General features: G+C 42.5%; 1 protein-coding gene across 1 annotated transcript in view; it reads right to left on the reverse strand.

The window, feature by feature from the left end:
• Positions 1–25282, reverse strand: part of LOC125461543 (protein-glutamine gamma-glutamyltransferase 2-like) — a 72224-nt gene that overhangs the window by 13345 nt on the left and 33597 nt on the right. The window contains exons 7-10 of the mRNA XM_048550461.2: positions 19394–19529; positions 11120–11223; positions 9799–10041; positions 8355–8627 (exon numbers count right to left, since the gene is read on the reverse strand). Of these exons, the coding sequence (XP_048406418.2) occupies positions 8355–8627; positions 9799–10041; positions 11120–11223; positions 19394–19529 (756 nt within the window). The remainder of the gene's footprint in view (positions 1–8354; positions 8628–9798; positions 10042–11119; positions 11224–19393; positions 19530–25282) is intronic.

Raw genomic sequence — 25282 nt, forward strand, 5'->3', positions numbered from 1 at the left:
AATGTAGAGGAAGCCACACCGGGTACAGTGGATGCAGTATACCACGTTGGTAGATGTGCAGGTGAACCTCTGCTTAAAGTGGAATGTCACCTTGGGGCCTGGGATAGGGGTGAGGGGGGAGGTGTGGGGGCAAGTGTAGCATTTCCTGCGGTTGCAGGGGAAGGTGCCGGGTGTGGTGGGGTTGGAGGGCAGTGTGGAAATTTCCCGCAACATGTCCCTCACACCCCGCCCCCGCCCAAAGAGGATCCCCCTCGTTCTCACACACCACCCCACCAACCTCCGGATACAACGCATCATCCTCCGACACTTCTGCCATCTACAATCCGACCCCACCACCCAAGACATTTTTCCATCCCCACCCTTGTCTGCTTTCCGGAGAGACCACTCTCTCCGTGACTCCCTTGTTTGCTCCACACTGCCCTCCAACCCCACAACACCCGGCACCTTCCCCTGCAACCGCAGGAAATGCTACACTTGCCCCCACACCTCCCCCCTCACCCCTATCCCAGGCCCCAAGATGACATTCCACTTTAAGCAGAGGTTCACCTGCACATCTACCAACGTGGTATACTGCATCCACTGTACCCGGTGTGGCTTCCTCTACATTGGGGAAACCAAGCGGAGGCTTGGAGACCGCTTTGCAGAACACCTCCGCTCAGTTCGCATCAAACTACTGCACCTCCCAGTCGCAACCATTTCCACTCCCCCTCCCATTCTTTAGATGACATGTCCATCATGGGCCTCCTGCAGTGCCACAATGATGCCACCCGAAGGTTGCAGGAACAGCAACTCATATTCCGCTTGGGAACCCTGCAGCCCAATGGTATCAATGTGGACTTCACCAGTTTCAAAATCTCCCCTTCCCCAACTGCATCCCTAAACCAGCCCAGTTCGTCCCCTCCCCCCACTGCACCACACAACCAGCCCAGCTCTTCCCCTCCACCCACTGCATCCCAAAACCAGTCCAACCTGTCTCTGCCTCCCTAACCTGTTCTTCCTCTCACCCATCCCTTCCTCCCACCCCAAGCCGCACCCCCATCTACCTACTAACCTCATCCCACCTCCTTGACCTGTCCGTCTTCCCTGGACTGACCTATCCCCTCCCTACCTCCCCACCTATACTCTCTCCACCTATCTTCTTTTCTCTCCATCTTCGGTCCGCCTCCCCCTCTCTCCCTATTTATTCCAGAACCCTCACCCCATCCCCCTCTCTGATGAAGGGTCTAGGCCCGAAACGTCAGCTTTTGTGCTCCTGAGATGCTGCTTGGCCTGCTGTGTTCATCCAGCCTCACATTTTGTTGTCTTGGATTCTCCAGCATCTGCAGTTCCCATTATCTCTGATATTCCAAACCATCATCACTCTCTGGACAACAAAAAAACACTTTCATCACACTCCATCTGAAGCTTCTGACCCTCACACATTTGAATCTGTGTCCTTCTGAGACTGATCCTTCAACTAAGGGGAACAGCTGCTTCTTATCCACTCTATCCATGCCCTCACAATCTTGTACACCTTAATCTGATTGACCCTCAGTGTTCTCTGACCCAACCCAAGCCTATTTTATCTTTCGGCATAAGTTGAATTATCCATCCCAGGCTGCATTCTGGTGAATCTCCTCAGCACACCCTCCAGTGAAATCACATCCTTCCTGTAATATGGCAACCTGAACTGCACCACATTCTTGACATTATTGTTTCTCTCTTTATGTTGTTTCTCTACTCTCCAAGCCATACATCACTCTCCAGCTTTGAGGGTAGAGGGGCAACCTGCTCCCAATGATTCTTGTGAACGGGCCAAAGTGTAGTACAAAGAACCATTCAAAGTAACACACCATTCTCATCAACCTATGAAAGCATCCTATCTTTGTTGCTGCTCTCTCTTTAAAATGTATTGTCAGGACGCGTAACCTTCATTACTTCAAAATTGTCTATTCTCATTCAACTTGTCCATTCAATTGTGACACATTCTACAAACAAATTGTCTTGATAGTGATGAAAAGCAAATGATCAATTCCTGACTTCCATCATCATATTTTAATTCCAGGGACATTGCTGCAATGTAATGTTTCTTTAAAATAAAATGCACAGATCTAAAAATGACCAAGGTGATCACCTGACAAGTTTCAGGACACCATTAAAACAAAATCAGCTGATTTGAAATTACTCCTCTTATCAAAACAGGTCACTCTGACATGAAAAAAAAACTTGCATCTCCTTTTTTTTAAAATTTATACCTCTATGATAAGTTTCACATATTAGAGATGAAGTATTTTTCAGTAATTGTCCAGCTTGGAAGCAATGACCCCAGATACAGGAACGAGTGAGCGAAATTTCAAGCAACTGCTTTGGCTCAGCACTGAGGTAGACTTCTAGCAGCAGAAACCTAAGATGCTCTTTTTCTGTCAGGAAAGACATAGCAATAACCAACAATACAGATCAAAGAAGCTTCCAAACACCGAAAAATCAAATATATATATATATTTTATTCATTCACAGGATGAGGGCATCACTGTCTAGTCTATCCCTAATTTTCCCAGAGAGCAGTTAAGAATCAACCACTTTGCCTTGGGTTTGGAGTCACATGTAGGACAGCAGTTTCCTTCCCGTAAGGACATTAGTGAACCAGATGGATGTATCTGACAATCAGCAGTTAGTTCATGGTTATCATTAAACCCTAATTCCAAATTTACACTGAATGTCCCAAGGACATTACCTGGGTCTGTGGATTAACAGTCCAGTGATAATACCAGTAGGCCATCACCTCCCCTAAACTATTTGCTATATATATTGCTGCTGCTAATCCAGGACATTGCTAATCATTCATAGTCTCAGGTTAAAACCTAAGAATTCAAATATCTCCTCAAATCTTTGACCTGCGTGTTATTTTATCTTCCTTTTTAAGTGGACACAATCCTTATTTTGATTTTATACTTGTGTTTGGAAGTACGTCTTTGAGGTTGTAACTTTGTCATTTTTCTTGGGGTTAACATGTAATAAAATTGCTCTTCTTTTCACTCAAGAAAGCCCTGTAATCGGCTCCTTAGTGTTTCTGACCTACCTAACAACGTTATGATTGAAGTAAAGTATCAATGCGTGCTAAAAAAAAATTAAATCTTTGTTTTGGCCAACTGAGAAGGTTGAAAAGGAGACAGGCAATTTAATGCTTTGTACCTGGTTATATCAAACTTACTGTAAAGGATTTCAGAAATAATAGAAACTGCAAATGCTGGAGAATCTGAGATAACAAGGTGTAGAGCTGGGTGAATGCAGCAGGCCAAGCAGCATCAGAGGAGTAGGAAGGCTAACGTTTCGCGTCTAGACCGTTCTTCAGAAAATTTTCCCTGATGCTGTTTAGCCTGCTATGTTCATCCAGCTCTACACTTTACAGTAAAGTGTAACAGTTTATCAACTAAGGACATTATCAATGGGAATTAGTGTAAGGGTAATTCTTTGTCAGTGTGAAAAGTATTTTCCGAGAAGGAAAATAGAAATTCCTTAGAATAGAGCTTAATTAAATCTCTTTATTTTTGGTTAGGTATAAGAAAGTCACAGAATTGCGGACAAAATTTAGCTTAGAGATGGTCAGGGTTACCTTGGTACTGCTGTTGACCAATGATAAGCTTGTAAATATTTTTAAAATGATTGAAATGATTCATTATTTTATTGCATTAGCATTTGTGACTTTCAAATTCCAAGTTTTACTTTATAATAAGCATGATTCATTGTGCAATCACAAGTAAAATGCAAGCAGCAGAAACACAAACGTGAATCAATTGTATTCATAAGGTTGAGGAGAAATCTCCTCCTGGTCAAGAAAATGTACAATTTACTGTAAAAGCAAACACACAATTCAAGAATGGGCAAGACTCGCTAATTCACTGAATCAGAAACAATAAAGTAACTGAAAAACGCCAATATGGAAAGTTCTCTTCATTGTCTCACTGCAGACTGAAGTTTCAATTTTATGTCTATTTTAATACATGTTTCACTCATCATTTGCTTTGTTTTAAATATAAGGTTTACTTTCAGGTTTCTGCTTATTTATATAATTGCATTACAATCTGACTCAGTCTCCTCAGCTTAATCAGTACAAATTCAACTGGAATGTAAAGTGGTAAACATGGAAAATCAACTGCAAATTTCCATTTTCATTATTCTGGTGCTTTGCATTCTTATTGTTTTCTGTCCATTTCCATCAATATAGAAAACCTACTGAACTGAGTGAATCATTCTCTACAAACACACACCTTCACCACACAAAATGTAGAAGCAGCAATATTTGTTGATTTTCCTCCAGCCTGCTATCTCCCTTGCTAAGAATGCTAAGTCCAACCACAATCACCTTTACCCTAATAATGATCAGCTATGTCAATATAGCCCACAACAAAACTTGCACTTATTTTGCATTTCAAATATAGAAAGGAATGTCCGGCGATACAAGGAAAGGTCAGGCACAGAAACAAATTTCAAACTTTCAGCAGAATTTACAAAAATCTGGCTACAGAAATTGGTTAGAAGAAAGACATTAATATAACAGAGCTTGAAACTTGGCAGCTGTAGTGATAGGGAATGCCAAAAGGCCAGAATCAAAGGAATGCAAAGTTTGTGTTGCATGCCGGCTGTTTTGTACAAATTTGAGTTTTACTGTACGTCCATGAGTACAGGTGTAATGGAAAATCACAGGCCCATCGCCAAAATAGAATTCTTCACTGAAACTGCAAACAGGATTATGCTTGCATACGGTAATGTAGTTGCAGATAAAGACCCTCAATAGGCATCTGATCAAGTACAAGAAATAGACAATAGGCTTTTTTGGGAAATAAAAACATTAAAGCTCTAGAATTAAGTGGACAGTGACAATCGTAGCGACTTAACAAGGTCAGCCAGGTGGACCTCATAGAATATGAGTTCCCTGATTGGGGCTTTAAGTCTCGTCCAATCGGGGGCCCTTGTTAACAGATAAGAACATAAGTGTCAGACATCATGAGAGGTGGCTCTCGGGGAACTGTATTAGTTTCAAAGACATATAAATAAGGGTGATTTGGTGATGGGATACTAGCTTCTGCAGAGTTATTTCACCACAGATACAAAATTGGTTAAATGGCAGAAAAGGGAGAAATGATGGATGACTCTTTTTGAGACTTGAATTAAGTATAGAATGCAGTTCATCAGCCTTGAATATGAGGATTATTTTTCTTTCCCAATACATTTTACTAACCTAAACTGGGTATATTATGTGTAATCTCAAATTCTACGTACTAAACGCAGGATTATAATAATCAATGTGGAAGGTAATAACAGGCTTCGGGGGACTTAGGCACGCTGATGAATTGGAAAGCAGAAGTGTACAGGAACAGAGCATGCACTTAATCTTTGAAGGTTTCAGGACAAGTTGAAAAACGTATTAAACACAGTAAGCAGCACAATGGCTTTATAAATAGATGCTTAAAGGGTGAAGAAGAAAACATTTTGTCATGCACTGACTAGGCCTCAGTTAGGGTGTTGTGTTCAGTTCTGAACATCACCATTTAAAAAGGATTTTAAGGTCTTGGATGTGGTTCAAAGAAGATTTACAGGAATAGAACTGGAGACGAGGAACTTCACATATATAGAAAAATTGAATAATCTGTTGTTCGACTTAAGATTTTTGATAGGCTTTTTCAAAACCGTGAACACTTCAAATAGAATAAATAAGAAAATGTGGTTTTCAATGGCAGATAGTAAAGTATAGCCATGGAACATGGACTGATGCTGATTGGCAAAAGAGCCAGGAGGTGACGTGAGGATATATTTTCTTCATCATAAGTTAGAATGAAATAGAATGCTTTGTTTGAAAGGACAGTGGAAGCAGATTCAATAGTAACTTGTATAAAGGAATTGTTTAAAAATTTCAAAGAAAATGAAAAAGTTCAAAGCTATGGAAAAATCTTAAAAAATAAAGATTATATGGCTCATTCTGCTAAACAACAGGCATAATGGGGGCAAACAACCACCTTCTCTGCTGTATCATAATACGTTTTATTACACATATATCAAATACATTTTCCTTGTGGGTGCATGTAACCACAGAGACACCAAACAAGTCTAGAAAGGCTTTAATGGTGTTATTTTTCAGGATTGAACATCATTGATGAAACAAAAACCAGCTTCAAAAGGTCAATAATTTAATATGCAACTTTAATGTGGTAACCAAACCTTAGGAACAATATCAATGCCTTGGAATGGCCGCAGAGATTTACCAGAATGAAAACATGGATGAGAGACATCAGTGATGTGAAGAGACCTTGGAAGCTGAGATAGCTCTGTATCAAGCAGTCATGTTTACTTTTTGAGGCATACATCAGAAACAAATACTTTCATCACAGTGTCAATCCACATGTCTCCAATTCGATCTTATATTTCAGTGTGTAACTTAAAATATACACAGAATTATTTGCAGTGGTATCAGCATATGGTGTTCAAGTTAGAAACACAAGAACAAAAGTTGGCCATTGAGCACCCCCAAGCCTGATCCACCTTGACTGAGTTCATGTCTGAGCAATGGTCTAACTCCACATACCTGCCTTTGGGCCTAATCTCTTAATAATTTTGATTAACAAAAACGTACTAACAACTAAACCAACATCCACTGCCATTAGTGCAAGAGAGCTCCAAATATCTACTACTCTTCATGTGTCAAAGTGCTTCCTATCATCTCTCATCATGGTCTGGCCCTCATTCTCAGACTATGCCCCCTAATTATAGAATCCCCAATCAATGGAAATAGTTTATCCCTGTCTACCCTTTTTTTTCCCCTTTTAATATCTTGAAGACTTAAATCAGCTCACTCCTTATTCTTCTAGATTCTAGAGAAAGTACGCCCAATTTGTGTAATCTCTCCTCAGAAATTAACACCTAAAGTCCAGGTATTATTCTTGTCACCTGCGTTGTACTCCTTCCAAGGCTAATACATCCTTCCTAAGTTGTGGTGCCTAGATCTGCTCACAGTAATCCATGTGGGGTCTAACCAGAGTTTTGTTTAACTGCAGCATAACCTCTGCATCATTATACTCCAGTCCACTAGATATAAAAGCCAGCATTCCATCAGCCTCCTTGGATTATTTTCTACCCCTGTTTGTGACATTTTAAAGGTCTATGCACCTGAACCACCAAGTCTCTTTGGACCTTCACTGTATTTAACTTCACACCATCCACAGAGTACTCTGATCTGAACTTTGTTGGTCCAAAATGGATAACTTCACAATTGCTTCCATTGAACTCGAAATGCCACAGTTTGCCCCAATCACTTCAATGTTATGCTATCATTTACACTGTCTTCTTAGTAAAATTGGAAAATAAAAACACATTCAAACACCTTTTCATGATTATTGTCCTCATGCCAAAAGAACCAATTTAGTTTTCAAAGCTTCCTCTAAGGCCTGCACAATTAGCGGAAACTCTCAATGATGATCAACCCACTTTGAGAAGGGTGTGACTACTTTGTTAAAGGGAAAGGTTTCCAGTGCAATGTGCAATGCTTAAGCTAGCAGAAAAACTGTGGAAACGTAATCATTGCTGAATGTTCTTTCTTTTTAAATCATTCACAGGCAATATGCTGATTTCAACAAAAAGAAAAAGTAAAGCCAAGTGAGAACTCCAACTCTATTTCGCTCAATTCTTTTCCTCATCTCAGTGAGATGTAAAGTGAATGATTCCTTGTCACTGGATGACAATCAGGTGAAGTAGCATTTCCCTATGCACTCCACTGAAATCATGCATTAATTCATAAAAGAGCCATTAAATCACATCTTGCCCTGCATAGCGGCTCAATCTTTTTGGCTAAATTGTCTTATTCTGAGTAACAGTTTGATCAATCTGCATGGTCGACAGGATTTTGATAATGGGATGTCCAAAACTGCACACGGTGCTCAATATATCGTAATGTAGGAAATCTATTTGCACAACTTTGTGCAGTTTTTTTTTAAACAATAAAAGAGATAACTTTATCTCTGACTTCAGATGGTGCCTCAAGATTATTGGCTGAAACATCCATATTGAATGACTTGGCTAGGGTTAGAAGTTAAATTGGAACAATTTTAGAAGGATAAGGTGAAGTCACCATAGTGTCACCAGAGCATACAGCTGCTCTCTCATTAGAAAGAGACAACTGGTGGTGGTTTAACCTGAGGGTCATCACACCTCAGCTGAATGGAAAAGTTCAGAAGGAGTTCTGGACTGCAAACCAGCCATCCAACCACTGAACTGAGAACTATTTATACTTCTTGGGGTTTAGGGTGACAAGGCATAGTTTAAACCATCAAACACCGATCCCTTTTTCACAGACAAAATGTACTTCGATGCATATTTGACATTACCTTCCTGCGGTTCAATTTGGACGTCGTCGAAACATCCCCAACTACAATCTGTAATTGGTTGTCCATTGTACAGGATTGTTTGGGCACACAGGTACAGAGTGCATTTCTTCACCTCTGAGGTATTATTTGTGATAACAGCAGAGACTTCAAAATCTGCCCCATTCATATTGACTTTCTGAGATCTCAATTTTGTGAAGAATTTCTTCTCTGACTCTTTAGACATTTTGTTCTTCATATCTGCATTCGCAAAAGCTTTTTTTGCTTCCTTGGAACCTTTTATAAAATTGATTACAAAAATATATTAGAACAGACAATGACTTTATACCATCTATTTGAAAGTTATTTCCCCATTTTAACTCATGCCTAAAGAAATATCTTCCTGTTCCAACACGGAATCTTGAAAATGCGTTCTATTCCCTGCTGAACGGTTCAGTTCTTCCACCCAAATGTAAAACTTTCTGAACTGTCTTTATCCCTGACTGTCTGAATTTGCATTGCTTTTAGTTACAATTATTTAACAGAATGGGTAGGTCAGCCCTCAAACCTGATCCAACATTTAATAAGAACACAGCTGATTCAAATGTGGCTTTAACTCTACGTTCCTACGTTGAAAATAAGCGCACAGAGGCCAGTATCCCATTATCATGTCACCCATCATTTACTTGTGCACAGTACACTTCAGTCAGTCCCCTGAACTGAGGAGACTCTAAATCCCTTATCTTTAATTTTTTTTTACAGCAGCAGTGCTCATTTCCCCCCGCACCAATGTTGTGTGTTCGCAAGTGTGAGACACAGTAAAAAAAAGGTGTGAAAGTAACTTTATTAACATACCACCACCAGGAAAAAAACCCATGTGACTAAGAAACCAGTAACAAGCAGAGTCCCTGGGGGCTATGCCTATGTGAACGAAAATGTCAATGGTAGGGTAGGGATCAAATCAAAATGGAATTGGAGGGGGAGATAAAACAATTCACAACCCGCAGTGCCCACCTCTCCCGAAAGGCATCGAGAGCGCCAGTGTACACCGCGTGCTCTTTCTCCAGGGACACCCGAGCGCAGAAGTAACCACGGAAAAGGGGCAGGGAGTCAGCCATAATGACCTCCTCCAAAGCCCCCTGCCAGGATCTATTAATGACCAGCTTGGCCAGGCCCAGGAGCAGACCCACAAGGAGATCCTCCAACCTGCCCGCTCCCCTCCGCACCGGGTGCCCAAAGATCAGGAGCATGGTGCTGAAGTGCAGCCAAAAACACAGCAGATGTTCTTTAATTTAGCCACTCTTTCTCTCCCTGGACATTGTTGCTGAGTTTGCTGTAATACAACTGTATTCAAGAAACTCAGTTTTCACAATACTATTTAGGATGATTAAATATAATCTGTTTTAAGTATTTCCTGTAACTTTTAATATTCGTGCCAAAAACTTACACCAATATAATCACTGCTTACCCTCCTGAAATTTGTAATGGTGTGTAATATCTTCACGTTCATCACTGCCAACAGCCTTTGTACTGATTTTCTGACCCACTAATTGAGGATTAACATGGATCTGTTTTTTAGATCCATCTTTAAGGACAAGCCATGACACATAATCTGCATTGACTTCAGCAAAGACAAATGGGATATCAAATTTCTGATTGATATCTCCCTCTTTAATGGCTTTAACTGGAGCTGGTCCACAGCAATAAATTCCTGAAATGAAAAAAAGTAATAGTCACTGAAAAGTCGACATCGCAACAACTCGATTCTGCTTGTCTTGATCAATTTCTAAAGTGTGCAATATCTTAGTATTATCAAATCTTTGTTAAATTCTGTATATTAATTATGTAGTCACTTTGTACTGTTAATTTGTCAATTATATGCATACGCATGGCTGATGACAGCTATTCAGAAGTAATAATAGGCAGTAATTTCATCTTAGGTTCAGATGACATAAACTAAGAGTTAAATTTGTAAAGCTGATGGCTTTCCATTGCTGTAAATCATCATAAAGATGATGAGCCCATTTGTGGCTCATATTGATCTCCTGACTATCTGATTTAGTTTTATTTCCTGTGCTGCAGTCCCAGATCAGGAGGGCATTTTTTTTGTCAACCCACCTTGTACCTTTCGTGCTCAAGTACTCCCAAGTGAATTGATTTATCTGGGTGCATCAAGATAATTAAAGCTGACTGTAAGCTCATGAATTCTCCTTAACTTCTTATAAATCCTTACGTCCAGGTCTGAAAAGACTAATATGGAAAGGGAAAATACTGGAATAGCTTAACAGGTTAGAATGCTACAGCAGAGAAAAGCAGAATTAGCATTTCAGATCGGTGACCTTACAGAAAGATGCGAACTACGTTTCCATCCAAAGATGCTGCCTGACCGGCCTCTTATTTTATTCCGGTGCTTTTGTTCTTGCTTAAGATTTCCAGCATCCACAATATCCCATATTTGTGACACAATTGAAAGATTGTTTTTGTATTTGTAAAAGAGAGCAAAGGACACGGGAGTAATATTTTCAAGTGGACATCAGCCAGGCCAATAATTTGTCAGGCCAGTTAAGCACAGTAAAAACAAACAGACTGGATGCTCTATTGAGTTGAAAGGTTAGTTATTGCTCATGTAGTGGATGACAATCTGCAGTTGATTTGTGCCTAATGAATTTGCGTTTAAGAGAACGATTGACTACACCACAGGGTGCTAATGATTCTCTTTGCAAAGAAAAGTCTTTAAGCAAATAACGTTGAAAGACACATACTACACAATCCATATTATTTACACTTACCTTCACTTTTCTCCTGTGGTGTTGGGTCAAGTACCTGCCAACCATCATAGCCTGGTTTCAGATCAGGGCGTGACATCCAAGACTCTACCCAACAGTGGAAATTCCTTTATTGTTACAAAAAGTAATTATAGTCAAAACCATGCTTTGGCCATTTGATTGGATCTTTATAATTACTCATCAATCTAGTTTTACAGCTATGCAACAAGTCTTCTTGGATGTAGATGTGAAATCAAGAACTGGCACGGAAGATATGAATGGAAGAACTCCTCCATCTTTAAATAGATTATGGCCCTGACATCATGCCCCTAAAACTACATAAAATTGTCAAAGCTACTCAGTATATCAAGCTAATAAAATGTGAGGCTGGATGAACACAGCAGGCCAAGCAGCATCTCAGGAGCACAAAAGCTGACGTTTCGGGCCTAGACTCTTCATCAGAGAGGGGGATGGGGTGAGGGTTCTGGAATAAATAGGGAGAGAGGGGGAGGCGGACCGAAGATGGAGAGAAAAGAAGATAGGTGGAGAGAGTATAGGTGGGGAGGTAGGGAGGGGATAGGTCAGTCCAGGGAAGACGGACAGGTCAAGGAGGTGGGATGAGGTTAGTAGGTAGATGGGGGTGCGGCTTGGGGTGGGAGGAAGGGATGGGTGAGAGGAAGAACAGGTTAGGGAGGCAGAGACAGGTTGGACTGGTTTTGGGATGCAGTGGGTGGAGGGGAAGAGCTGGGCTGGTTGTGTGGTGCAGTGGGGGGAGGGGACGAACTGGGCTGGTTTAGGGATGCAGTTGGGGAAGGGGAGATTTTGAAACTGGTGAAGTCCACATTGATACCATTAGGCTGCAGGGTGTCCAGGCGGAATATGAGTTGCTGTTCCTGCAACCTTCAGGTGGCATCATTGTGGCAGTGCAGGAGGCCCATGATGGACATGTCATCTAAAGAATGGGCGGGGGAATGGAAATGGTTTGCGACTGGGAGGTGCAATTGTTTGTTGCGAACTGAGCGGAGGTGTTCTGCAAAGCGGTCCCCAAGCCTCCGCTTGGTTTCTCCAATGTAGAGAAAGCCACACCGGGTACCGTGGATGCAGTATACCACATTGGCAGATGTGCAGGTGAACCTCTGCTTAATGTGGAAAGTCATCTTGGGGCCTGGGATAGGGGTGAGGGAGGAGGTGTGGGGGCAAGTGTAGCATTTCCTGCGGTTGCAGGGGAAGGTGCCGGGTGTGGTGGGGTTGGAGGGCAGTGTGGAGCGAACAAGGGAGTCACGGAGAGAGTGGTCTCTCCGGAAAGCAGACAGGGGTGGGGATGGAAAAACGTCTTGGGTGGTGGGGTCGGATTGTAGATGGCGGAAGTGTCGGAGGATGATGCGTTGTATCCAGAGGTTGGTTGGGTGGTGTGTGAGAACGAGGGGGATCCTCTTTGGGCGGTTGTGGCGGGGGCGGGGTGTGAGGGATGTGTTGCAGGAAATGCGGGAGACGCGGTCAAGGGCGTTCTCGATAACTGTGGGGGGAAGTTGCGGTCCTTGAAGAACTTGGACATCTGGGACATCTTTACTTTTCTAATTTGTTTTTGTTTCTTAAGTATCTGTATCTAGGTACCTTTGAACCTAAAAGAGCACTGCAATTATCGTGACTGTAAACATTTCACTGCACTCATTTGAGTACATGTGCCAAAAAAAACTAATTTAATTCAATTCAATTCAGCTGCTCAGCTATTTGACGACAGCTAGACTTGGCGCAGTAAGTACATGGAGTGAGCTCCTGATGCGACAGGCCCAATCAGACAGCCAGCAATTCTAATTCTTTGGTAGTCCCTTCGAGAATAGTCAGTGTTGCTGAGGCAGAGAGGAGCTGTTGGGAGAATAGTTGGGCAAATCATTTCAGGCTGCCTTTGCTGCACACAGCCCCTTCTTTGATCAATGGAGCCTCTGCTTCTGAATGGCCCTCAGAGTAATTGGAGGGAAGCCACTTCCATTAAGCTAGCATGGAGTGTGGATTTGCAGACGGAGTTGGGGGTGGTAGAGGCTGGTAAAATTCTTTTATAGCGGATCCCACAATAAATCCTATAGGATTCAAATTGTCTTGCTGACCTGATTCACAATGGAGGTTCCCACATGTGCCATTTAAAAGGCTTCCAATGGAGGTTCCCACAAGTGCCATTTAAAAGGCTTCCAATGGAGGTTCCCACATGTGCCATTTAAAAGGCTTCAAATGGGGGTTCCCACATGTGCCATTTAAAAGGCTTCCAAACATACTTGTCCACTGTAATGTTACAACATGATCTCTTACTTTGGAAAGCTCTGCTCTATCCACAGCACCCCGCAATAATCGAAATGAAGCTCTACCCTTTGCAAATCCCTTCAGTAACTCATAGCCTGGCTCCCAGCCAGTATTATCAGGTCCAGGCCTATTTTCTGGATCAGCTGCCAGACTCCCAGCAGAGCCTCAGTATTCTGAAAGTTGTCAGTGTTTCGGCTTCATGGACACTAATCTCCGCAAAGCTCTGCAGTGGAAATATATTTGTTTCCAATAACATAACAATTTATTCAAACATCATTCTGAATTAGATTCGTTCTATGAGACAGAGGTTCCCTCTCCCACTTTGAGTAGTGAAATTAGACACTGGCTGTTTTACATTTATATAGGATGTACGAGAAATTCTCCCTGAAATCCCAATGGAAGCTGATTTCACAAATAATATTAAGAGAATTAGACAGTATAGGGGTATAGACAAATAAAATAGTGGTGTAAGTGTAAGCGCCGCTGCTCTTACAAAGCGCTAGTACAAGTTTGACAGGTTGAATGACCTTCTTCCCTGTTCTACATTTTTTCAATTCAAAGATAACTTTCATTTTAAACTCAGGATGCTGGGATAAAAATTAAAATAAACATGTCTAACAAAAATGCGGTAACAAAATGCTAAGTGGCACAGACATAGCAGGTGAAATATTGGCTAACTCTGCCTTTTGAACACAAGGCTTACAATTTGTCACCTTCTCCTGTTTTTCTTTATTCACTTGTGGACATGTCTATGTGGTCCAGCATTTATTGCCCATCCCTGGTTGCCCCCTAGAAGGTGGTGGTGAGCTGCCTTCTTCAGCTGATGCAGTCCACCTGCTGTAGGTAGGCCCACAATGCCCTTTGGGAGGGAATTCCAGGATTTTGACTGAGTGACTGTGAAGGAATGGTTGACATATTTCCAAGTCAGAATGCTGAGTGGCTTGGATAGGAGCAAGTAGTTAGTGGTGTTCCTGTGTATCTGCTGCCCTGGTCTTCTCAATGGGAATGGCCACGGGCTTGGACGATGTTGTCCAAGGATCTTTGGTGAATTTCTGCAGTGCATCCTATAGAAAGTACACACTGTTGCTACTGAGCGTCAGTGGTAGAAGAATTAGATGCTTGTAGATGTGCTGCCATTCAAGAAGGCTGCTTTATCCTGGATGGTGTTAAACTTCTTCAGTGTTGTTGGGGAGTTGCATCTAGCCAGGTAAGTGGGCAGTTTTCTGTTAAACTCCTGACTTGTGCCTTGTTCATGGGGGACAGGCTTTAAGGAGTCAGGAGGTGAGTCCAGTTGAGATTCTGGCCAATGTTAATGTCCCCAGTGTTGATGGTGGGGGACTCAGTGATGGTAACACCAGTGGGTGTCAAGGGGTACTGATTAAATTGCCTCTTATTGGAGATGGTCATACCCTGGTATTTGTGTGGCATGAAAGTTACTTGCCACTTATCAGCCCAAGCCAGAAAATTGTCCAGATCTTGCTGCATTTGAACGGAGGCAGAGGATGGGGAGCAGAGGAGTTACGAATGATACTGAACATTGTCTAATCATCAATGAACATCCTCACTTCTGACCTTATGATAAAGGGAATGTCAAGCAGCTGAAGATGGTCAGGTCTTGAACACTACCTTGAGAAATCCTTGCAGAGATGTCATGGAGCTGAGATGACTGGCCTCCATTAACCACAACCAGCTTCCTATGTGCCAGGCATGACACCAATCAGTGAAGAGCTTGCCCCTGTTACCCATTGATTCCAGTTTTGCTAGGTCTCCTTGATGCCATACTCAGTCAACTGCAGCATTGACGTCAAGGGCTGTACTCTGCTTGTTCACTGTGCGGTCGGCACCATGTACATTTAATCCATCCACCTCATCTGTGTGAATGCAGCATGCGATCATGCTGCAATCTTCTCCATACCGCTGCCAGTTGCTTCTGCACTCAGCAGGGAGCACAGCAGCATTGTTCAAAACATGGATGGTGCACCAATACTGCTTTTCGTCAAGGTAAATACCCCTTTTAAAGGGATGCTGCACTGAAGAACATTGTTACAATTTAAATGATGGCAAAGTTAAAGTCAGGGCAGACAGCGTACTCAAAGTTCCTAGATGTGACACTACAGTGATTAGTGGTGCAAGTGAGAAGGAGGAATAATATAATAGTTCCACGGGTTAGCCAGAAGACCCTCAGAACAAGTTTTAGAAGGGAACGGATGCAGGTGGCTGAAGTAGTCAACTCCTGGCAGCACAGCCACAAGAAATCCATTGGCCTTGTGCGGGTGGTCAAGGTCAGTGAACGCATCTTGACTTTCCACGTGTTATCCACCACTACTACTCACCCAGGACAAAAGTCATACTCCCATTTGTTGCTCATAATGTTTCAGCTGTGTGTCTCAATATTATCCTAATTGACCTGTTCAGATGTGTTATTACATATCTCTGGCACAGATGGGACTTGAACTCTGGTCTCCTGGTTCAGAGGCAGGGACACGAGCACTGTGCCACATGAGCGCGTCATGCTACAACTTAAAATGCAACAAATCCTGAACAGAAATCAAAAACTTATTTCGAACCCTTCAGCTAAAAAATAAGTGTTTAATTTTAGTTACGGAAGTGGGATGGAAAACAAAATGACTACTTTTATGTTACACTGCAGTTTTAGGGCTGTTGTGCCACAATGATAGTGCCCCTACCTCTTAAACCAAGAGACCAACAGTTCAACTCCCACCTGGTCCAGATGTGTGTCATAGCATCTCTGAACAGGCTGATTAAAAATTTCTTGATAATGGGGTTGCCTGGTTTCACTTTAAGATTCCTGCTGAGTTCATTCTTTTATGCAGCAAATATATTATATACATATATTACGCTCTCGGCAAAGCATGCATTTTTTCCTACCCATTTGTAGGATGTAGGCATCGCTGGCTGGCCAGTATTTCTTGCCCATCCTTAGTTGCCCTATTGAAGGTGGTGGAGAGCTGCATTCTTGAAAGACTGCAGTCCACCTGCTGTAGGTTGACCCACAATGCTATTAGGGAAGGAATTCCAGAATTTTGACCCAACAACAGTGAAGGAGCGGTGATATATTTGCAAGTCAGGATGGCGAGTGGCCTGGAGGAGAAATTGAAGGTGGTGGTGTTCCCATATATCTGCTGCCCTTGTCCTTCTAGATGGAAGCGGTCGTGGGTTTGGAATCTTTGGTGAATTTCTGCAGTGCATTATGTAGATAGTACACACTGCTGCTACTGAGCATTGGGGGTGGAGGGAGTGGATGCTTGTGGATGTGTTGCCAATCAAGTGGGCTGCTTTGGCTTGGATGGTGTCGAGCTTCTTGGGTTTTGTTGGGGCTGTACTCATCCAGGCAAGTGGGGAGTTATCCATCGCACTCCTGACTTGTGCCTTTTAGATGGCGGACAGGCTTTGAGTCATCAGGAGGTGAGCTACTTGCTGCAGAATTCTTAGCATCTGACCTGCTCTTGCAGCCACTGTGTATATATGGTGAGTCCAGTTGCGTTTCTTGTCCATGATAACACCCAGGATGTTGACAGTGAGGGACTCAGTAATGTAATACCATTGGATATCAAGGGGTGGTGGTTAGATTGTCTCTTATTGGTGATGGTCATAGCCTTGCATTTGTGTGGCGTGAACGTCATTTGCCGCTGGTCAGCCCAAGCCTGGATACTTTCCAGATCTTGTTGCATTTAAACACAGACTGCTTCAGTATCTGAAGAGTCATGAATGGTGCTAAACATTGTGCAATCATCAGCAAACATCAATTATTCTTGTAAGATTAACTCAATGGGAGTTTTTATTTGACATCTGGAGGGGCTTTTTCCATTTTGTCTGACTGGTATCTTTGTGGTTATATGTCATTTTTTTCTACGATCTCTTTTATGTCAATGTGTTAAGGTTTATTTGCATATGATTCGGAGATGTGAAATACAAATTTTTAAGTAATACTTTCATGGTCTGTTTGAATATGATTAAGGGACGTGAAATACAAATTATTTTATTAATACTTTAATGGTCTTTGTGAGTAATATTTCTATGAAGTCGGAGGATCAACACTTTTTTTTCAAAAACAGTTTGTGAGCAGCTGTCTTTATTTTCTCACCAACTTCACGCATTCTATTGTCACGAGGGAGTTCACTGGTTTTGCACATGATGTGCACTGATGAAAAGAAATGCGTTGGCATGGAGGGTAAGACAGCTTTTATAGGCAGGGATGGTGGCATGAGCTATCAATGGGTTAGCACAGTTTCTACGAGAGGCCATGAAGGATGGGTGGCAGTATGATTTGGATGGGGTTTGGGCAGCATGGTAAAGTCCTTCTGAGCCGATATTACATATAGTTCCTGAATTAGCACCACTGTTCATGACTCATTTGAGGAACCATGAATGACATATCATAGTGAAATGTTGGTCTGAAATGATGAAAATTGCAGGGAGCTAAGAGACACCTATTTTTACATTGGAGCAGGATAGGTGAGAAATCAGTTCTTGCCCAGTATTCCTAAAAGGTTCTGAACTCCTTCCAACTCCCCAGAAATCTACATTTCCGCTTTTGCTCTGGATATGTGGCACTGGGGTAAACTATTGAGATAATAAAGCCAAGCTTCATTGCATATTAACCCTTAATATACCTTCCTGAGAAGTGATGTCACTGCATTGAAAATTTAAACATAATGGGCCAAATCTTCCAAACTCTGGACCATAGGAGACAACATGTGTCACTAAAGATTTCAATCAAGACATCATGGAAGTTCTGACATATTGGCATGTGGGAATAGACTGTGAAGTTTAAGCATCTGATGGGAAGTCAGGGATGCTCCCCAGGGGCCTCTGTGCATATTTCTGACTCAGAGTTAGACTCAGATAACAGGCAATTGCACTGTACTTACCAGAATAGTTACCCAGGAGATGTCAGACAGATTAGTGTCCAATATCTGATAGCTGTACAACTCACCCAATGCTTGGACAAATCAAACATCACCACACCTCCAACTATACAACTCTCCTCGAAACCTGACATCATTAATTAGTCAACCTGAACCTTCAACAACCTAAAAAACTTTCCCAACTAAATTACATCCTATCTATTCAGGCAGACTATCCCCCTGACAGCACTCGGCTTCCCCGAGATCACTTGACTGCTGTCTTAACCCATCTACAAAACTACACCCCTCTCAACTTCATGACACATCTTGCTTGATCTTACCCAACTATTTATGCCGACCAATCGACTACACTGTCAATTTGACTTAACCTAACTAACCACCTCCCTGCCACAACCTGACTACCAGCCCTACGTGAGGCAACCATGTTACCAACCTGACTACCCCTCCTGGCCATCTGACGAGCCCCACACAACCATCTGACTTACCCCACATAGCCATCCAATTAAGTCCATTCAAACTGACTACCACTCCTGACCTGGCTTGACTAGCTGTTGCAGGCCTGATTTGCCTACCCATTTCCAAACACTATTCATTTCCCATGCACATCACCTAACTGCCAAAACCACCTAACCACCTCATCTATCAATCTCTCTTCCCGCCTATATGACCATCAATGAATCTACTTGGACAGAATATTAACACAATATCAACTACAGCAAAATTTAACTTGTACCCACCTGGATTCTTCCATACTAACACACTTACCCAAATCACCCACTCAGCTCCCTATCTACCTATCCATTCACTCATCTATCTAACCATTACAGCCGCTGCATGGAAGATCTCAACCATTTTGATTCCCAATAATAGCACTGCAATGCTTGATCGCCCCAAATAATTCAGTTTTCATGTCTCGGTCACTGCCTTTGAACGGTGATACTTTCCTTGCTGTTATATGCAGCTTTATTTCTATCTGGAGTGAAGAAACAGATCAACTCCTAATCCCATGTTTTATAAACTGTAATCCATTAATGATCTTTCTGAAAAGATCATACAAAAGTTTCAATTTCTGTTGCATTTTCACATTGAGTTGAATGAATGTGATGCTACTCACCAGATACTATCTCTACTTCTTTTCAACCGTTTTCCATTCTCATCAACGAAGCTGTCAACTCTCAGGTTTTCATCTGTGTCATGAGCAGAGTTGAAGTTTGTGATGTGCCGTGTGGGAATTCCAAGACACCTTAAAACTGGAACAAAACGCCAACTATTAGTTTAGGTCCTGTACAGATGGCACTTGAGACTGGATCATTCCACTCAGGCTAAATTCAAATCAGCTATCTATTTGTCACTTTTTCTGCATGATTAAAAGAAATTGGTTTGCAGTATCTTGGAATGGAGCAGCTGGTTGAAAAGTACACAAGTTACATCATTATTCTGGAAACATCATCCTCGAATTTTTTTTGTTCATGAGTTTGATGAGAAAGGCCCCATCTGAAAATGTTAGCTGCTTTCAAATGTCAACCATGAAAACAAGAAGTAAATGGAAGATTCAGTAAGAGTCCTTTTCTTTTAATTCCATCTGGGATTTTTGAGCAACATATTTAAACAAAGGAAATTAAAACAATGTGTTCAGACTTCTCCTGAAGCTTGAAAACTTGGCAAAGGGTCATCCAAATAGTGACATCTTCCAGTGAACAAACAACATAAACGAATTTAAAACCAGGACCACAAGAAAAATTGGGTGAAAACAGACAGGAAATTATTTCAAAGTTATTAATGCCTCAATCATTGCAACAAAACAAAAAGTTCAAGTGTATTCATTGCATACAATAAAAATCTCTAGTCATATCTATCTTGGACAGCTGAGGACAAATTGCTGATCTTGCTCTGTGTAGGATCAAAACGCTTTTCAACTGAGCTTATATAGCTGACAGAATGTCACCTTATGCTGACCTTTTTGCTGCGCAGCAAGGCGCCCCTGGTGCTAATCACACTGTTCACAATGGGGAATAGCTGAACCCCTCTGATAATTAAACTAACACACAAGCCCCAAACCGTTATGACAGACGTAGGGGTTCCCCTCTAATAATTACCCGCTAAACACCCAGAAAAGTTTGTCTTTCCCTTGTAATTTATTAAAAGAATGGTTAAAGATGGATCTCCACTTTACTAGTAAGAAGCAATTTTTTTTTAACCAAACAATAAACAAATTTTAAAAATTACTAACAAATTGACAATTCCCCCCTTGACTACTAACTACTCCCTGATTTAAATTCTATTGGGATGCTGTTTAAATAAAGACAATTCTCACTAATATAAATCCAATTAATAAGGAGCAATAAAATAGAACTTAATCTCTCCCAGTTCGCACAGTCTGTCTTCTCAAATATTGTGTCATCTCCACACTCTTCACAAACACTTTTCTTCCACTAATTCAGCTGTTAGGGATGTTTTATCTCTACAATTTCTTCAATGAGGACTTTGAGCTAAGATAGTGGCACCTTTGATTAATCAGATGGGCCTTCTATGGGAGTTGAATGGTGCTCATTCTGGCAGGTGGCATTTGGCTCTCTCTTCCAGATGGTAGTTGGCTCTCCATGATTTTCCCAATGTCCTTGTCTTATACGTTTTTTTTAAAAAAGGCCAGACGACCTTTACAAAGGTAGGGGCTAGGGATCAAATCAAAATGGAATTGGAGGGGGAAGATAAGGCAGCCCACACCCTGCAGTGCCCACCTCTCCCGAAAGATATCAAGGGTAAATGGTGCCGACTGCATGTTCCTCCTTCAGGGTAACCCGGGCACGAACACGGCCACGGAAAAGGGGTAGGCAGTTAGGCATAACGACCGTACACCCAACCCCCACCCACCCCCACGGCCCCCTGTCTGGATCTATTAATGACTATGCTTGGCCAGGCCCAAGAGCTGACCCATGAGGAGATACCCTCGCCTTGTATATCTGTAAAGACATAGTCAAACTCTTATAATATGATTGGTTTCAGGTTTTCAACACCATCAGATTTAAATTCAATTGGCTTTCTGTATTTAGGTTTCTGTTTAAATTAGTTGCCCGAATTCAAACTCGTAGTCACAAAATCAAAATAAGAATGCTGTCTTGCCTGCCACCTGTAAGGCTTTTTTGACACACTCGTTTCTCTTTTTGCTGATGTACTTCTTTTAAGGACAGACAAAACACAAATCTCTTAAAGGGACCACACACTGTGGCTTCCAGCCTTCCACTGTACAACTACTCTATCCAACTTCATGACACACACTTAGATTGCTTCAGTTATAAATTAGTGTAAAAGTCACCACCGTATATCGGAAATTATGGGGGTGGGGACAGGAGCTCAGCAGTAGTATAGTCGGCTAGTAACCAGAGGCCTAGGCTCACAGGTCAAAATGTCACCACAGCCCAGTTGTGGAATTTAAATGAATTGAATGAAATTTGGAATTGACAGCTGGTCAAACAATGCTGACAATGATGCCATCACCAATTGTTGTAAAAACTTACCTGGTTCACTAAAATGCTTAAGGGAAGAAAACTGGGTATCCTTACCTGGTGACTCCAGACCTGCCTCTGAAATGTCCTCACAAGGCTTGAATGTCACCAGCAAGGAAGACTGAGTATTGAAATGGTGACTATTCAAATCTCAGATCATCCTTGCTTTATTCACAAGTCACAGAGTCTGTATGAAGATCGGAGCTCCCAGGATAAAGTACTTTTTGCATGCATCATTAGATGGAATGTAAATTCACAGTCAATGCCTCAATTCCATGTGGTTGCAAAAGCGCAGTTCTAACAATTAAACACCACTGTGTATTGTTGTCCAGCAGTCAGGAGGGGAAAGAAAAATGCTGTGAGAGTTTGGATGTACGTAGAAGGTAGCAGATGCATAATGTAAGACCGCAAGCTCAAAGCCAATATTGACACAAAGCTTGATGAACGATGTCAGAGACAGAAAAACTGTAGATGCTGGAATCCAAAGTAGACAAACAGAAGAGTGGGGGAACACAGCAGGACAGGCATCATCTGGAGAAAAGGAGAAGTGATTTTAGGATATTACCCTTCTTCAGGATTGGAAGCTGGATAGGGGGAGCTGCAGCTAAAGGTTGGCGGGGGAGGCAGCAGAATTGTGGTGATGGGTGGATGCTGGTGGTAGATATGACCTGGTTAGTCAAATGGGAGGGACAAATCTGGTTGATAGCTGGAAGAGAGGGTCAGAAAGTGGAATGGAACGGAAGAGGAAGAGCTGGAAAGGGGGCAGGGTGGTGAGTGGGAAGTTTATTTGAAATTAAAGAACAAAATGTTAAGTCCTCTGGCTGTAGGGTGCCCAGACAGCAGATAAAGTATTGTTCCTCAAGTTTGCATTCTGAATTGCGGTGACACTGGAGGAGGCCAAGGATGGAAATGTCAGAAGGGGAGTTGGGGGGGGTGGTGGCGGGGAGTGGGGTTTGGAGTTGAAATGGTCGGTGGCTAGGAGATTAGGCTAGCTGTTACAGGCCAGGAGAAGATCCTCAGCGAAACGGTCACGTAGACCACGTTTGGTCTCACTAACACAGATAAGTCCACATCGGGAGCATGTGGATGCAGTAGGCTCCGTTGGAGGAGATGCAGGTGTCACCTGGAAGGGCTGGTGAGGGCCCCGGATGGAAGCGAGGGAGGTGGTGGGTGGGCAGGTGTTGCATCAGTTACAAGGGAAGGTACCGGCTGGGTTGGAGTGGTTGGTGGGGAGTGTGGTGCAAACTAAGGAATGGTGAAGGGAATGGACCTTGTGGTCAGCAGAGAGGGGTGGGGAGTGCAAGGTGTTCCAGGTGGTGGGGTCTTATTGGGGTTGGCGGAATTGTTTGAGGATGATCTGTTGGATGTGGAGGATGGTGGGGTGGAAAGTGAGAACAAGAGGGACACTTCATTATGTTTAGGTGGGGGTGTATAGAGCTGTGGAATGGGGAATGGAGGAAGCGTGGTGGAGAGCTATCTAGATGACAGAGGGGGGGGAAAGTGTCACATGGGCATCAGTCTGGAGAAGCCCTGTGCGGGATGAGGTCTGCATGTGCGTAATGGCAGCAGCAGCAGCATGGAGTCCTGGAGGGGGTCAGAAACAGGGCGTGGACTGTGACAGTTGAGCGGGTTCTCCAAACTGGAGAGGAGTAGAGGACAGTCTTGCAAACTTACGATTTTTAATGCCCGATAGAAAGCAGAAAAAGCGTTCGTTGACGTGTGAATAAAGAAGAGTAATGGTCCTCCACAACTTTGGGAAAAGAAGGCCTTGAGCTGGGATGGGATGAGGAGAGGGAGTGGAGTTGCCGGTGCATTGAGCAGAGAATCCGGACAGAGAATTATTTATGGAGGTATCGAAGGTGGGCCTAAATTTTGAGGGGCGGCATGATAGCTCAATGGTTAGCACTGCTGCCTCACAGCGCCAGAGACCTGGGGTTGATTCCAGTTTCAGGAAACAGTCTGTGTGGAGTTTGCATATTCTCCCAGTGTCTGCATGGGTTTCCTCCGGGTGCTCCGGTTTCCTCCCACAGTCCAAAGGTGTGCAGGGTAGGTGGATTGACCATGCTAAATTGCCCGCAGTGCCCAGGCATCTTTGGGTTAGGTGGGTTAGACATGGGGAAAATCAGCAGTAGGATAATGGTTCTGGGTGGGATGCTCTTTGAAGGGGTCTGTGTGGACTTGTTGGGCCAAATGGCCTGTTTCCACACTGTAGGGATTCTGTGAAAAATGTATCTGTAGACCTTGAGGGATGAGATGGTTTCAAAGACAACAGCTGAGGAAGGGCACGTTAACCTATTGCAGGCAACCATAAGTTAATTATTGAGAGGATTCCATTGTTTGACTAAAAACTGGCAACCATCCTGCAGACTTGTATAATTCAGGCATGATTTGTGGTAGATTTAACCAGCTCCTCCCCACACTTTTTTTGTTGTTTTTATTTGAGATGTTCAGTTGCTCATCCTGATTCCATCAGAGCTAAGGTATGGTATTCCCAGTATTTGATGCATGGAGGTTTGAATTCCCTCAGCCATACCAAGTGAATTTTTCAGAACTTTCTTGCAATTAGAGCCACTAGACATTGTAATAATTCGTTAGATCTGAGGACAATTAGAGATTGGGAACAAATGCCAGTGATAACAATATCCCAAGAAAGAATAAATAATTCACAGATGATGGTTAAAGAAGAAAGAAGTTAAATTTGTTGCAATTTTCTTTCTCACTCAATATTTTCTCATTCTGAATGAGGTACTTTGGACTATAATTTTATCAAATCGGTTGAAGTGTTTTTTTTAAATTGAAGTAGATTCATGGTTCCTGGTCTGTCATGGCTCTCATTGTGACATTTCGCATAGAATCTCCATGTCTTCACTTCATCAATAAGGCATCCAGGCTCTACAGTCTTCTTTACCCCCGAATTCTGCGGCAGGAGAAAAAAATTGTCTGATGCTGCCGGACCCTACCAGCATTTATGACCAGTTGAATACCACTTCAAATGCTGCAAGCCAGGAGACGCTGCAACTGTAAGCTGTAATTTTACAGCAATCTAAGTTCACGGTGCAAGTTAATTTTGACTATTCAACAAATACTCAAGGTATTTCCTAAGTTGCTCCTGCTGCTGACTGTATTTCAGTAGGTCGAGCCAAATTGTTGCAGCATTAGGGCACAGGCTGAGCCAAGCTTGACTGTGAGCCTGTAAATGCCAAATGGCCTGATTTCAGGATCACACATGGAGAATGGTCACTTCCACAAAGTGTTGCCACCATCAGTGGCAGAGGGAGTAAAATTGAAGGAAAGAGTAGCATTGATTATCTTGAAATCTAACCCTGCAACAGAACTCAGCATCATTTCACTCAATGACACAATCTAAATGTGGAAGCCTTCACACATTGCTCGGTGATTTTAGCAGAGCTTCTTGTGGAAGGACATATTTTGGCATCAGTTTCCTGGAGTAAACCAATGCCAGAAAGCTCCTTTATTACTTAGTACTTGGCACTGGTGTT

The sequence above is a fragment of the Stegostoma tigrinum genome, chromosome 19 (genome assembly GCF_030684315.1).
Source record: "Stegostoma tigrinum isolate sSteTig4 chromosome 19, sSteTig4.hap1, whole genome shotgun sequence".
Taxonomy (NCBI): domain Eukaryota; kingdom Metazoa; phylum Chordata; class Chondrichthyes; order Orectolobiformes; family Stegostomatidae; genus Stegostoma; species Stegostoma tigrinum.